This window comes from Furipterus horrens, unplaced genomic scaffold (assembly GCF_987537825.1).
Source record: "Furipterus horrens unplaced genomic scaffold, mFurHor1.1.pri manual_scaffold_3, whole genome shotgun sequence".
In the NCBI taxonomy this organism is placed as follows: Eukaryota; Metazoa; Chordata; class Mammalia; order Chiroptera; family Furipteridae; genus Furipterus; species Furipterus horrens.
Window position 1 is genome coordinate 93,860,155 of NW_028327173.1, and position 14,833 is coordinate 93,874,987.

The window sequence follows — 14,833 nt, forward strand, 5'->3', positions numbered from 1 at the left end:
TGATTGCTGTAAGGTCAGTATAACTTCTTTATTGAAATTATATGTTTTAGTTCAGGTCTAAAAAGGTAAAGTCAAAAGTTAACAAAATTTTCTGGAGTCACTTTAGCCATGAGAGGCTTTGATTGATAATATCCAGAAAATGTAGTTAAAGTGGTTTATTTGGCTACTACTTGAGTTCCCTGTAAAATTGCTAAGCACCAAAGAGACCTCAGCCTTCATGCCAGTTTCCCCTGTAGGCCCATCTTTGCCTGGAGAAATCTTATTTATCTTTGAGAACCCCCTCACCACATTGTTGGGTCAGCCCCCCTCGCCCAGGCAGAGTTGACTTTTGTCCCCCATGCCCCAAGTGCTCTGTTTTACCTCATATATAGTTCTTACCTTTTTGGTAGGTGCTTTGGTCCGGGCATCTGTGGGGACTGACAGAATGCAGAGGCCTGGACGGTCCCATGAGCTTTATAACTTCTCAAGCCTCAACCAGCACTATGCTTGGCTTCAGTTTGAATTTGATTCACTTTATGTTGCTAGTATAAAATAAATAGGGTGTTACTTTCATGCAAATCCAGAAGTTTTCTACTGTTCAAGTCACTGCCAGCCTACAACAGATCGACACTTACCAGCTGCTTTTTGAGCCCTTAGTTTAGGCACTACAGAGCTTTCTAGAAGGCATGTAAGCCATCATCATCATGAATCCTGAACTTGTGTGCATTGATTGGTCTGCACTAGATACATGTGACCACCCAGAAACTTAGAAGGGGGCTTGTTTAAATCCACACCAGTTTCTTGTTTCAAATACTAATTCCTGTGTTACTGTTCTTGATGGATTTAGACAGTGTCTGACAGGGGTTCACAATCATTTGTTTACCTCAGAGGACTCATAAATGTGTCCAGTTTTCTCCTTATTAGAAATGATGCGAACAAATTTCTATCATCTTTGCAATTCTAACTAACCTCCATTTAGCTTTGGTGAAAAATTATAACATATCTTATGGAAGGTAAATCAGCCACCCTTGTAGAATTTTCCATTCATATACTGAGGTGCGTGCAGCTTCTTTTAGCTGCTTTTGAGACTTTGCAGGGCTCAGTTCTGCTCTGAGACTCAGCACTTTCAGTTTCATGAACCAAGCAAAAGCTAGGGGAGGGACAGGGTTTAAGGCTCTTCTTGCTTTTCAGATTGGAAGCCATGAAAGGGAAAGTTAAGATAGGAGGGGAAATGAAATCAACGACAAGGCAGGCCCTGACTCGTGTGGCTCAGGAGGTTGGATGCCGTCCTGTACAGCAAAAGGTCCTGGTCAGGGCACATGCCTGGGTTGTGGGCCAGTCTCTGTTTGGGGCACATGCAAGAGACAACTGATGTTTCTCTCTAACATTGATGTTTCTTGCTCTCTCTCTCCCTCCCTTCCCCTTTCTCTAAAAGTAAATAAATAAAATCTAAAAAAAAACAAAAAACAAAGCAGGATTGAAAGTGAAGTTAATTGCAGTGATAAGTCACTGTATATAAGGCCTGAGAATACAAACCTGAACTTGTTCTGAAGGTCGTAGGGTCCAGCACATCCTCACTCATAGTATAACTAGAAATAGCTCCGTCTCTTTCCAAAGTGTGTTGAGTGCCTTAGCTTATTCCTCATCTGTGTCCTGCAATGGCATCCTCCTTCCTTGTTGCACTGTGTGCTTGTTGCTGACCTTCCCGGCTGCAGCTGTGCACGACGTGTGCGGTGCTGACAGTGTCTGTAGACTGGCTGCCTGCTGACCCCAGCAGTATGTGTGGCACCGAGGGCCCAGGGAAGCTGGAACCCCTTGACAGACCCCTCTGGCTGAAAGAGCTTTGTCCATTTTGTTAATAGGTGCCAGACGAACGATTGTTTTCAATATATGCCCTGGGGGGAAAACTGTGGAAAAGTGCTTCCTTAATATACCATCCCAAATTAAAACTAGATTCCAAAATCTCAGAGGGGCAAAGTTTCCATTTGGTCATAAAAGATAGAGAATCCGGTAACTAACACAGCATCTATCTTTAGGTAGAATCATATTTTAATGAATGGCCCATGTTAATTCTCTAGAATGGGGCTATTTCTACATCCTAGAACACTCCAATCCTGGCACTGTTGAAGAAACCCTATAGCACAAGATTTTCTCAAGGAGAGACCAGAAAGACTTAACAACATGCTTCATTTGATTAAGTTATTTGAATCTAACAGAAATCCTTGAGGGAGAGAGATATTATCATCTTCAATTCACAGATAAGTAAACTGGGGATCCAGAAGGTAGAATGACTTAATCTACATTTGCCTGACCCTGAGTTTATGACCAGGCCTCCTGCCTTTCAGAAGTTCCTGTGACTGAAGCAATGTATTTAATAAAAAATACTACTCTTTGAATATCTATAAAATGTTTAAAGATCTTAATGAGTTTTCAACCTTTTATTTTAAACTAATTTCAAAATTACAATTCTTATGAGAAAATATAAAGAGCTCTCCTAGGTGCCTGCAGCTTCCGGCCAAGATGGAGGCTTAGACGGACGCGCTAGGTCTCCCTCTACAACTAGAGAGGAATACAACTACTTCAAAACAAAGGATAACTAGAAATTCCAGAAAATAAAACTACACGGAAGCCCAACATATGAAGTTATAAACCAGCGGCGCCCTTTGGGCAGGTAAGAGTGAAAGGGGGCGTCGCTGTTTGCTGTCGCACCTGGGACAGCGGCGGGGAGAACAACCCCGGCTGCAGTCGAACCCCCGGCAGCTCGAGACCCCAACGCTGGGGAAAGCAGCCACCACATCGCCTTGAACAGTGAGGCCCAGGGGGGCGGGAGGACGGATCCCGGTCTCCTAGCGGAATAACTGTGTGAATCCATCTTGGACCCCCGCCCCCAAAGAAAGCGCCACAGGGCTGCGAAATAGGTCGCGGACAGGCACCGGTCGCTGGATTGTGACGACAAAGCACCACGGCACAGCAAGAAAGGCTGCCGAACGGCGGCCGGTCGCTGGGTCATTACGAGTGCACAGGCACTGCCCCCTACAGCCGGCCCAAGAAAACAAAACGCATCTGTCAAAATGAGGCAGACAACTATAGAAATCCCGGTGGCACAGCTCACCAGGCAACAGATGGAGAACCTGACAGATGAACAGATAAGAAACCTGTCAGATGCTCAGTTCTGGGCCATTGTTATCAGGTGGCTTACAGAATTCACAAAAGATCTGGAAAAAGATGAGAAAGAAGTGAAAAACACTCATAACGAAAGGAACAAAACCACATACGAGACAGATGGTGAGGAAAAAAAATCCAGAGTTCATTTCAACAAACTGGAATATGGAGAAGGAACAAGCAGTCAACCAATGCAGAGAGAGGAAATGGGAAGCAACGATGAGAGGATCAGAAACCTCTGGGACAGCTATAAAAGGCCCAACATAAGAATCATTGGTTTGCCAGAGAGCGAGGAAGATGAACTAGAACTTGAAAAATTGAGTGAAAATATAATAAAGGAGAACTTCCCAGACTTGGGGAAGGAAATAGACTTACAGGTCCAGGAAGCACAGAGAGTTCCAAAAAAACTGGACCCAGGGAGAACCACTCCAAGACACATTATAATCAAAATGTCAAAAATTAAAGATAAAGAGAGAATCTTAAAAGCAGCAAGAGAGAAGAAAAGAATTATGTACAAAGGGGTCCCAATTAGACTATCAGCTGACTTCTCAAGGGAGACCCTGCAGGCAAGAAGGGACTGGCAAGAAATATTCAAAGTAATGAAAATCCAAAACCTACAACCACGAATACTCTATCCAGCGAAATTGTCATTCAGAATAGAAGGACAGAGAAAGTGTTTCCAGGACAAAATAAAACTGAAAGAGTTCATTAGATCCAAACCACTGTTATATGAGATGTGAAAGGGACTGGTTTAGAAAAAGGAGGATCAAGACAATGAAATCTAAAATGAAAACTGCATCACAAGAAACAACAGAAGCTAGGGAATTGAAACAAAGGCAAAACTAAACAGGCAACGAGAGTGGAAAAAGAACTATAGGTACGGGGAACATATTGGGGGGAGGTCAACAGGGAGGGGGAATGGGGAGAGGGAGGGAGATGATATAGGAATTAAGGATCATGGTAGGAGGGAATGGAATAGACAGAGAGAGGTCGAGAAGAACTGTATGCACAACTAATGGACATGGTCTAAAAGGGGGGGACAACTGGAGGGAGGGGGGCCACCGGGTGGAGGGGAGCAGAGGGAAGGGAAATTGGCACAAACGTAATATTATAATCAATAAAACACATTAAAAAAAAAAAAAAAAGAGCTCTCCTATACCCTTCACCCACATTTCCTAACCCATAACATTTTAACATTTTACCACATTTCCATTACCTTATTCATCCTCTCTCTCTCATTTATATATTCTTTCTAAACCATTTGCCAGTTACTCCTTACTATTTCACGGTATATTTCTAACACCAGCAACAGAGATACTTTCTTACATAACCATAGTACAATCATCAAGTGGTACAGCATTTCTCTTCAATCCACACACCCTATTCCAGTATCACTGGTTGTAATAATAATGTCTTTCATAAAATTGGGATCTTATTAAGGATCTCAAGCTACACTTAGATGTCATATCTTTTTCATCTCCTCTAATTTGGAACAATTTCTTACTCTATTTATGTCTTTCAGGGTTTCATTATTTTTGAAGAATGCAGGTCTGATGTTTCCTCATGACCAGATTCAAGCTATGCCTTTTGAGCAAAGACACCAAAGAAATAATGCTGTAGAAGCATGTCATGTTGATTTGTTCTGATAGTAGCAATGTTAACTTTTGTTACTTGGTTAAGATCGTACCTGACAGATTTGTATTTCATACTTACTATTAAGTAATGACTAAGTATTTTATGGGGAGACAGTATGAGACTATTTAGATAAGCCGTTCTTCATCAAATGTTCACTCTCCAGTTCTGCAATCCACTGATGGTTCTTGCCTGACCCAATGATTACTGTGTGGTTGCCAAATTGTGATTTTTTTCTCTGCTTTCATCTTTCTATGTTTATTACTTGACGTTCACCTAAAAAATAGAGCCTTCTCTTCTCCCCATGTGCTTACTTGTTTTTGTTTGTTTATTGATATTTATCTCCATGCACGTGGATTCTCATTTATCTCAATGGATTACAACCCATTACTATTTATACTTATTTTGCTGCTCATATGTTCCAGACTTGGCCAGTGGGGGCCTCTTCAGGCTGATTCCTGTGTCTTTTCAATATGTCTCCATATTTTTTGAGTATTTCCTTACTTTCTGGCATGAGACAGTCTATTATTTTTGTATTATACTTCGCCTGCCCAGACTTTGCAGTTAGCCATTTTCTTTGCATTTAGTAAAGAATAATATTTAGAAACCAAGATCTGGGCACTCAAAAGCATTATTACTTCTATGACATTTCAGGGGTTAGAGCTAGGAAAAAAATGTGTTGTACACATAATGTCTATATACATGATGACATGCACGCACACGTGCATTCTCAAGCACATACTCCAATTTACACATTGTCTCATTTAACACATTCATATTTATCTATATTTTAATTTTTAATAAATTTTAATTTTTTAAATATATATTAAAAGCCACAATTTCATAGTATCTCTAATTCTAATCCAACAATACAGTGTTTATTCTCTCCACTTCCTTCTCCAGCAGGAAGGAACCTGGCTCCCATTAACCTCAGTATATTCAATTATTTTCTCAGTCCCACTCTATAATCAGCCAGTCCTTCCATGGTGCGTAGCTGAAGTCCTGGATCCAGGACATGGCAGATCTACCCCTAACCAGCTGTAGCCTTGGTTCCTGGGAAGAAATAAGGAGCTCTGAATGGATTTTGATACCTTTATAAGTCTAATGTACTAGGAGGTAGTTAAGAATATAAATATATAAATTAAAAGTCCTGCTTTAAAGCTACCTGAGTTCATGAACTTGGGTAATTAAGTCTTACTTGCTTATCCATAAAACGGGGGATAATAATAGCGCTTATTACTTTTACAGGGGTGTTATGAGCATTAAATGGTAATCTACATGATATGTTGACCAAATACCTGGTACCTGATTAGTATTAGCTCAATGTTATCTTTTATTATTATATCAGTCAGGGCCCCAGCAAGAAAAAGACAGCATGCTCAAATTAAGCTAATCAAGAAAGACTTAGATAAAGTACTGAAGACAGGGTCCCTTTGAAGATAACTACAATCAAAGGGACTACAGCTCTCTTGCTGTAAGTGGCAAGATAGAAGTTGCTGAGTAAACACCTTGATCCCTCACCCTGTCACTGGAAAACCCACCAGAGCCAGAGCCCATCAATACATTCTATATAGGTCAGCTCTCCTGCAAGGGGAGGGATGTAAAGGACCAACTGGAAGCAATGAGCTTAATTACTCAACTTTTTTGGTGGTTTTTTTTTTATAAAACTGGTAACTGATTCTGAAGGAATTCTTATAATAGTGTTTCGGACTACTGTCAATGTATCAGTCATCTGGATAGTTTCAGACCTAGTCTTCATAAGAAAGAAATGTTTAAAAACAAACTTAGCAAAAGTGATCAGGGAAGCAGGTGTCCTGAGAATTGCAAAGGCTGGGAGTCTAGGAAGCAGGAGGGCAGGACCTGAGTACCTGGGATTCCAAGTCAGAACACAGGAGGCACTTTGGACTTGGTGAATGGTTCTCTGCAGACAGAAGAGTTAAGGATGGTTTACGGGGCTCTGTTCTGGATATTATTATTATGTGCCTGGTAAATTTGTTCAAGGGCCAAGTCTTCTGGAACCCTGTTTTGTGTGAGCCAGATATTCCCTAGATCATGCCTTCTGCTTGCGACTGATCGGACCATGCAGAAATGTCGTCACCTGAAGAAGGGGCTGAAGAGATGGAATTTGAAAGTCAATCATAATATGAGCCAGAAGAAAAAGATTTGTCCAGATGGTTTTCTGAGCAATAAAGAAAAGATGTTGGAAGAAAATGAACAGAAATGTCTGTGTTTCAGGCTTAGGTGTCTTCTGATTGAATGCGAGAGAAAGAAACAGAGTATTGGAGAAAAGAATGCATGTGTCTTCCTGAAAGTGAATATAGTATTCCTTACATATCACAATTTCTCCATTAAGCAGATATGGATGCTGAAGACATGATCTTTCTGGGCCTGCCTGAGAGGGGACAGGATGGCAAGCACTCTGGCATAAAGCTGCTCATATTCAAGTCCCAAGCCAGCCCCTCCAGCCGAGTGACCCTGGGCTGGGAGGTTACTTTGGAGAACAGTGAGCTTCTGAGTCTCAGTTTCCTCACTGGGCAAGTGGGGGTGGTAGCCCCTAATGCCAGCTATCAGCTTTGTCATTCATACTCCTTGGTACCCTGTTATAACATACATTCTGTTTACAGTACAGGTGCCTCCTCCATCCTTATCTGATCTAGATGACAAGTCCCTTAAGGGCTGGCACTCAGTTCTGTGTTGATGAGCATAAAGAGTTTTTGAATCATAACTTAATGCCCTGTTCCGTTTTTCTCTTGGCTTTTCTTCTGGACAGTGCTCACTGGTCGGAAGGAGTGGTTTTTGGGTCGTGGCTGAGGGTGGAACCAGAGTAGAAACGCCCTTAGCAGTCAATCTGCTTAAATAAGTGATGCTGCCCTGGCTAGTGTGGCTTGAACCAGCAAAGCAAAAGACTGCTGCTGGTTCAATTCCTGGTCAGGGTGCATACCTGGGTGTGGTTTGGTCCCCGGTCAGGATGCATATGAGAGGCAACCGACTGATGTTTCTCTCTCACATTGATGTTTCTCTTCCTCTCTTTCTCTCTCCCTTCCCCTCTCTCTAAAAATAAATAAATAAAATCTTAAAAAAAATAAAAGAGAGAATATCGATGTGGGCTCTGGTATATGATATTGCAGAGTATCTGGTCATAAGTAATACCCATAAATATCAATTATTCAAGAATGACTCCTCACTTCCACTCACCTTGAAGACTCCCCTGGAAGAGTTTTCCTAGAAGGACAATAACTCATTCATTCATTCATTTTTGGTGAAATATTATATAAGATAGAAAAGTGCACCTATCATTAGTATTCAGCTTGATGCATTTTTATAAGTAAACACACTCATGTAACACATCAAGACATAGAACACAACCAGCATCCCAGGCATGACCCTGGTGTCTCACATCATAGATGACTTTGACCTGTTGTTGTCCTTTATATACATGGAAATATACAGCCATACTCTTTTTCTGTCTGAACCCTTTTGTTCCACGTTATGTTTGTGAGATTTACTTTTTGTTGTTGTTGTAGGCATTGGAATTATTCATTTTTCACTGTTGTTAGAAGGAGGTGTGTGAGGTGGGGAGGGGTGATTTTGCCCCCCAGGGAACATTTGGCAATATCTGCAGACATTTTTGCTTGTCACAGCTTGGGTTGGAGTGGCAAGGGGCACTACTGGCATTTAGTGGTAGAGGCCAGAGTTGCCACTAAACCTCCTAAAATGCACAAAAACACCCAAAACAAGCTTATTTTGCCCCAAATGCCAGCAGTGACAAGGTTGAGACATCCTGATATGTAACTATTGGTGGGTGTTTGGGTCTGTTATGAGTATGACTGCAGGGAATATTGAGCTGTCTGTTCTTTGATAAACATGCACACATTTCTGTTGCATAAGTGCCTGGGAATGGAATTTCTAGATCATAGCACGTGCCTATGCTCAGCCTTTGTAGAGACTGCCAGTTTTTTACAGTTGTACAAGTTCACACTTCCACAAGCAATACATGACCATTCTGGTTGTACCATACCTGCACCAGTATTTGGTATTTTCTGCCTTTTTCTCATTTTTAAATTTTTTGACTCTTCTATACCTTCCTCTTATTCAGCATATGGCACACTAGATATTCAAAAGATCAGTGTTTGTTAGTAAATAATCCTATTCCACATTTTGGGTAAGACTGGGCTTATGCACAGGTGTGCTTGCTGTATATAGTAAATTAGAGACTACATTTGGGGCAGGATGACTTGCACCTAGGGTTTCTCTCATTTTAATAAGAGCACTAGCCTCTTTCTGTATATTCGTTTTCTTTCATTCTTCCTAGGAGTTCTGATTGCTTTCCATAGTAAATTTTACAAGGTATCAGATCATCTACCATTTGAGTTCATGTTTATTAGGCATTTCCAAATTGTACGGTATTGTTTATCCTAAAATATTGGTTGTTTTGTTTTTAGAGTAAATTGTCTAGTCATCGCAAAATAGATCAGGTGTGGTCACTGAGGGAAAAACAATCAAAGACTTTTGGTCTCTGATCCATTGTTTCTCAATCTTTGGTCCCAATTCTGTGTTAGGAAAGCAAATTATTGAGTTGTATCGGAAACTTACTCACCTCTTGAACTCAGGGCCCTTTAACCTGTATTTTTAGCAACCCCATCTGGTGAGGTGTTACACAGAAGTTTGCAAACTTTCGATCTAAACTATCCTTATATCCAAGCCATAAACACCCCTAGTTTGCCTGGATACTTTTGAAAACAAATGTTTTGGTAAGACAATTAAGTCAGTTATTCTGCTAGGGTTAAGTAATTAACTTCCACATGTAAATTTAGTGGTAAATTTCATTTTGAAATGTTAATTGGCTTGATTTATTTTGGGTAATTTACTTTTCATTTTCTAAGCCCCTAAATTTCAGTCTTTTCATATTTCTAACTCCTACATTTATGCTACCAGGTGATTGCTGCCTATCAGTGCATGCTTTGAATTTGCCTATTTGAATCTGTGTATACTGTCTTTTTCAAGTATTTGCTCAGCTTCTTTTAGCATACAGGAAGAGTTTCCATGATATCTTTGCTGCATCAAAATCAGATGCAGATCTCTTCAGCTCACAGTACCATGATATGATCTAGCATGACCACCTTCTGGACCTGCCAACTTGGCCTTTAAAATTCTGTACTTAAATTTCTTCTCCTTCTCTAAGATGAGAATCTAAAATAATGCTTTTGGTCTTGTGATTTAGACAACAACGTCTTCTGTTGCTAATTAGATGAATGGAATAGAAAGTAAAATGATTGGGTCCCAGGAGAAGGTGGATTTTCCCCAGTAAACCCCATGAGAAGACTCTCAGTTATGGGAGAATTATCACTTTAGTTAAAGATGTGCTTGGACGTGTCTCCTTTCTTCTCCTCTTGAGCATCATGACCATCATCATAAAAAAAAAAAAAAAAAAAAAAGTCTCCATTTACAAACCATCTGGTCACCCAGAATGGAATTATTCACTTGGCTATCCAAAGCGAATTGGATTCTCACCATTCTCTTCCTTCTGGTGAATTATTCTTAGTTCAAGAGAAAAAAAATTAATCTTGATATTTTACAAATAAGAATAATTCCCTGAGGCATTTGACATGCTATAATAACAAAGCAAACCACACAGAAATGACCTTTCAAGGAACAGCTATCACTGAGCCCAAGAAATGATACAATCTCACCTCATTTACCTAACCTTTCTGCAAATATAACTTAGCCTTTCAATGCTACTTCAACAAACTATCAGTGCCAGTCCGTTAAGTGCCCTTTTTGCTATTATTTAACATTATAAAGCTGTTTTTTTCTGCTCAAGCCTCTATCCCCTCAATTTCATTCCCAACTGAAGAATAGCAGTTAATTGAGAATGGAAAAACAAGTCCCAGAACAATTATGAAAGTATAATGAAGTTTGAATTAGTACATGCAATTAAACAAAGGTAAGATGCACAAGAAGTTGTGAACAGAGTTCAGTGCTGATGTGCATTTATAGTTAGGTCTCTGTAGGCCTACACTGAAAGAGAAGAGAGGAAAAAGCACTACTTGTACAGTCAAACCATACCTCTGGGTAACAAGAAATAGGCTTAAAGAAAAAAATCATGGAGGGCTGTCCTAGCCCAGGCTATTCTAATACATAAATTAAAACACTGTAAACATGGGTTTCAACACTCCTTTATTTATAGTTGAAAGTTGCACTTTTCAAATGCCCAGATGATTCCGGACCCATTCAACAAGCCTCCAACGCAGTGTATGCCCGGCCTCCATCCAGCTGCTGGGCTCTCATAGGAACAGGGGGCAAAAGTCCTGACAAGCCTGGAGTTCGCCATGTCCCCTTACGGTCCTTGGAGAGAATGGTTTACTGATTTGAATGTTTTTCTCTGCTGCCATGACAGAGAAGTTTTAAATTCACAATTCTTCTGGGGAAAGTTCCCTAGACTGGTTTTCCCGGTTTTGTGTTCTCGCTCTCTCTCATGATTTCTCCAGCTGGAATGTCTCCTGCATGCTCTGAGTGTCAAATCTAACCAGGGGAAGACCTTCCTAACCTTTCAAGTTCCAAAGGAAACTTTCATCCTCGGAACTTCCATGACATATAGTAGAGAACTTCTTGTATGGAACTTAGCCATAGTCTTTCCTGTTTTGTTGGTTATATTTTCTGTTGTATGCATTCTGAATCCTAGAGAAGATATAACCTCCTACAGGACAGGGGCCATAGTCACACTTAAATTCCATCACTGTGCTTAGCAGATTCACCTCACACATACTGTATTATAGCTCATTTAAGCTAGAAGGGACCACAGAGAACATCCTATTTAAAGAAGAAGTACCCTGGCTAGTGTGGCTCAGTGGATTGAGCACCAGCTGAAAGATCACCGGTTCAATTCCTGGTCAGGGCACAAACCTGGATTGCTGGTTGAAGGCTCATAAGAAGCAAACAATCGATGTATCTCTAATGCATTGATGTTTCTCTTCCTCTCTTTCTCCCTCCCTCCCCTCGCCTCTCTAAAAACTAAAACAAATAAATAAATGAAAAGGAGAAACTTGGGCTCCTCTGTCAAAAAAATAAAAAAAGAAGCAAGCAGGGAATCTAAGATCATATATTCAATGAAAGGTAGAAGAGTGATTTGCACCACACACTGTGAGTGGCATTGTGGGACTTAGTGGACAGCCCTTCCTTGACTCACAAGAAGAAACACATTTTTCATGGTTTCCCCCAGAAATTTGATTAAAAGTTGTGGGGTTTTGTTCCTTTTTATCGTTTAATCTATCTGGTTAATCTAGTCAGAGTTTTTGTTTGTCAGAATAAAATATACCAGTTGCTTTGTTGCCAATTCTAATTAAGAGCTCATTTACTCATGGGCACCTGGAATTCTGGGGGATGTAGAACTTCATTCATTCATTCAACACATATAAATGTGTTTTAAAAATCAGTATAAATAAGGTAATGTGCATACTTCTACATTACAAGGTTGAAGGGATGGAAAAATAAGTCTAGACTTTCCTCTAACTCCCAATCATGATTTCTTTAGTGGCTGTAGGCCTATATAAATCTTTTCCCTATCTCCATTTCTTTATTTAAGAAAAACCTCAAATGATACGCAGTATCTGATGTTCCACAAATATCTGCAGGCTTAAAGCCTCCTTAGAGCCTTGGGATTGTTTCTAGAAAATATTATTAATTAGGGAGTAGTCAGAACCTTTACCTCATAGTTTAAGAGGCTTTACTCACATCTAATATTTTTATTATCTTTAATGTGTGCATTATGCACATATGGGCTCAAGTGTACTTTCACACTGTGATTTATTTTATTCCCGTTTCTCCTCCACACATTGTCTGGGAGCACCCCTCCACTTAAAGTTCTTGGTGGTGCTCCTTTGGCAGCAGGATGAAGTCCAAGTTTTCCAGCATAAGAGGCACGACCGCCAGCCACGCGCAAAGTCTGGGGGTGCAGAGATGTCGGAGGAAATTCTGTATCCCCTTTGATTATCTCTTTATTTCACTGAAACTCTGAGTCTCTCATCATTTTAAAGAAAGGATACCCTCTTCATTTTGGAGCAGTGTTCTAGACAGTATCATAACTGGAAAAATTTCTTTAAAATGTACAGAAAAATACAGACTTCTAAATGGAATGAAAAGTAAGCCTTTAAGGTGGCCCTAAGAGAAGATAAACATGTCTAGCCAGAATAATTGCCTTGTTTGGGAATAATTGCTTCCAAAGTGAGGGACAGGCCGGTTGCTAGGGCTACGAGAGTCAACCTTGTCCTTGCCTGCAATCAAAGGCAGGTCAGGAAGGCTGAACTGTTCAGTCTCAGTAGCAAAAAATCCACGTTGTGTCTGTTCTGGAAAAGCAGGCTGGATGCCTGTGAGGTAGGAAAAGTAACAGGTAACAGCCTTACACTCTTGGAACACGAGAATTTTTTTTTAAAGTCCTCCCATAGGGATTTTTAAAAGAGAAAACCTGAGGGTGGGAAAGTTTGCCCAAGGACAGCCAAAAGGGCAGAGAGGAGAAACAGCTATGTTTTCAGCACATGAGCAATGTCACTTGAAGCAATGGATTAAATACAGAAGTATCATAAAAGTGCCACCTCACAAGCCATCAGTGCCATTAGTCTAGAAATAGGACAGGTTAGAGAAGCAGTATTAGAGAATCACACTTCTATAGACTACCCCCTTTTAAGACACAATCATGGATATGAAGAACTTAAATGACTTTGCTGTTTCCTCCTGACTGGTAATTCACAGCTCATAGGGCATAAAATATAGCAAGTAAATGAAGGGATTCTTTGGTATTGCTTTGTCTAAATTAACCTCCTGGTTGTACTACTGGTCTTAGAGAGGCATTTGTTGTTTTTATTTTATTTTTTTCATTTTTTTTTCAGTATCATAGGCTGTTGCTGCTTACAATGTGTCCCCTTATGTAGATCTGCAATTAAGTGTATTCCTAAGCTCCCTAACAGTTGGTCTAATGCTAAAGTACCTGCTCCACAGCAAAATGAGCACTTCCATATGAAACTGATCTCACAGAAATAAGATAGTTTAAACTAACAGTGGGGGAATGACAGGAGACTCAAACACTGAAAAAGCTTAGTTTCAGGTAATTGCTAATAAGCTTAGTAATCAATATACGTAAAAAGCCATTGTTTCAGGAACTGAAGGTATGACCCACTTTGACTCCAGGAAAGATAAGCAGTTCCACCCTTTGGGCCTCAGGAGGACTGCAAGCAATCATGATGGTATCTGAGCCATTGTGCTCCAGGGTGACAGGACCACCACTGAGGACACAGATGAAAGAATGCTGCAGCTTTTATCTGATTAACTTTTTCCCTGAATTCCAAACCCCAGACCTACAGTTTTCTTCTTCGTATTAAAAGGGTCCTTTTATAACAGAATTCAAGATGGTCTGTTAGGTTACAAACCTGCCATCTTCTCAGATTGCAGACCATTTGAATTAAGTGCCCATAAAGATTCAGTCCCTGTCTCCACTTATTGGGTTTGGTAGGTGACAGGCAGCACACACACCAGCTTTTCTGGTTTCAGAAGTTCTTCATTTGGCTAGTGTCGGTATTTATTAATACAGAAACATTATTAATGCCCATCCCCTAAGACTTATATATTGAACTCCTATGCTACTGCGCAGTTGGAAATAATAATATAATAATGTAAACAGTATCTGTATACTGAACACTTGGTCAAACTGCAAATATTTGAACATCGATTCTAAGTCAACAGGCTTTGCTGAACTAGACACTGAAATTACTCTCTGTGGTTTTGAAATGGGATATGCAATAACATAATATTTAAAGGTATTATTTAGAAAAAGGGAGGCTTGGGATTGAATTCTCTGTTATCATGAATTTTCAGTTATTTACTTTCCTCCAGAGCAGCAGTTTTCAACCTGTGGGTCGCGACCCCTTTGGGGGTCGAAAGACCCTTTCACAGGGGTTGCCTAAGACCATTGGAAAACACATATATAATTACATATTGTTTTTGTGATTAATCACTATGCTTTAGTTATGGTTGGGGGTCACCACAACATGAGGAACTGTATTAAAGGGTC

General features: G+C 40.2%; 1 protein-coding gene across 2 annotated transcripts in view; it reads left to right on the plus strand.

Annotated features, from left to right (window-relative positions):
• Positions 1-14,833, plus strand: part of GCNT2 (glucosaminyl (N-acetyl) transferase 2 (I blood group)) — a 118,936-nt gene that overhangs the window by 10,478 nt on the left and 93,625 nt on the right. Inside the window, exon 2 of one of the 2 annotated variants that reach the window (XM_090269871.1) lies at positions 7,130-7,811. The exons of the other annotated variant lie outside the window; for it this stretch is intronic. Within the exon in view, the coding sequence (XP_090125997.1) occupies positions 7,130-7,425 (296 nt within the window). The 3' untranslated portion in view covers positions 7,426-7,811. Of the gene's footprint in view, positions 1-7,129; positions 7,812-14,833 lie in introns of those variants that run through there. 2 annotated transcript variants of the gene reach the window in all.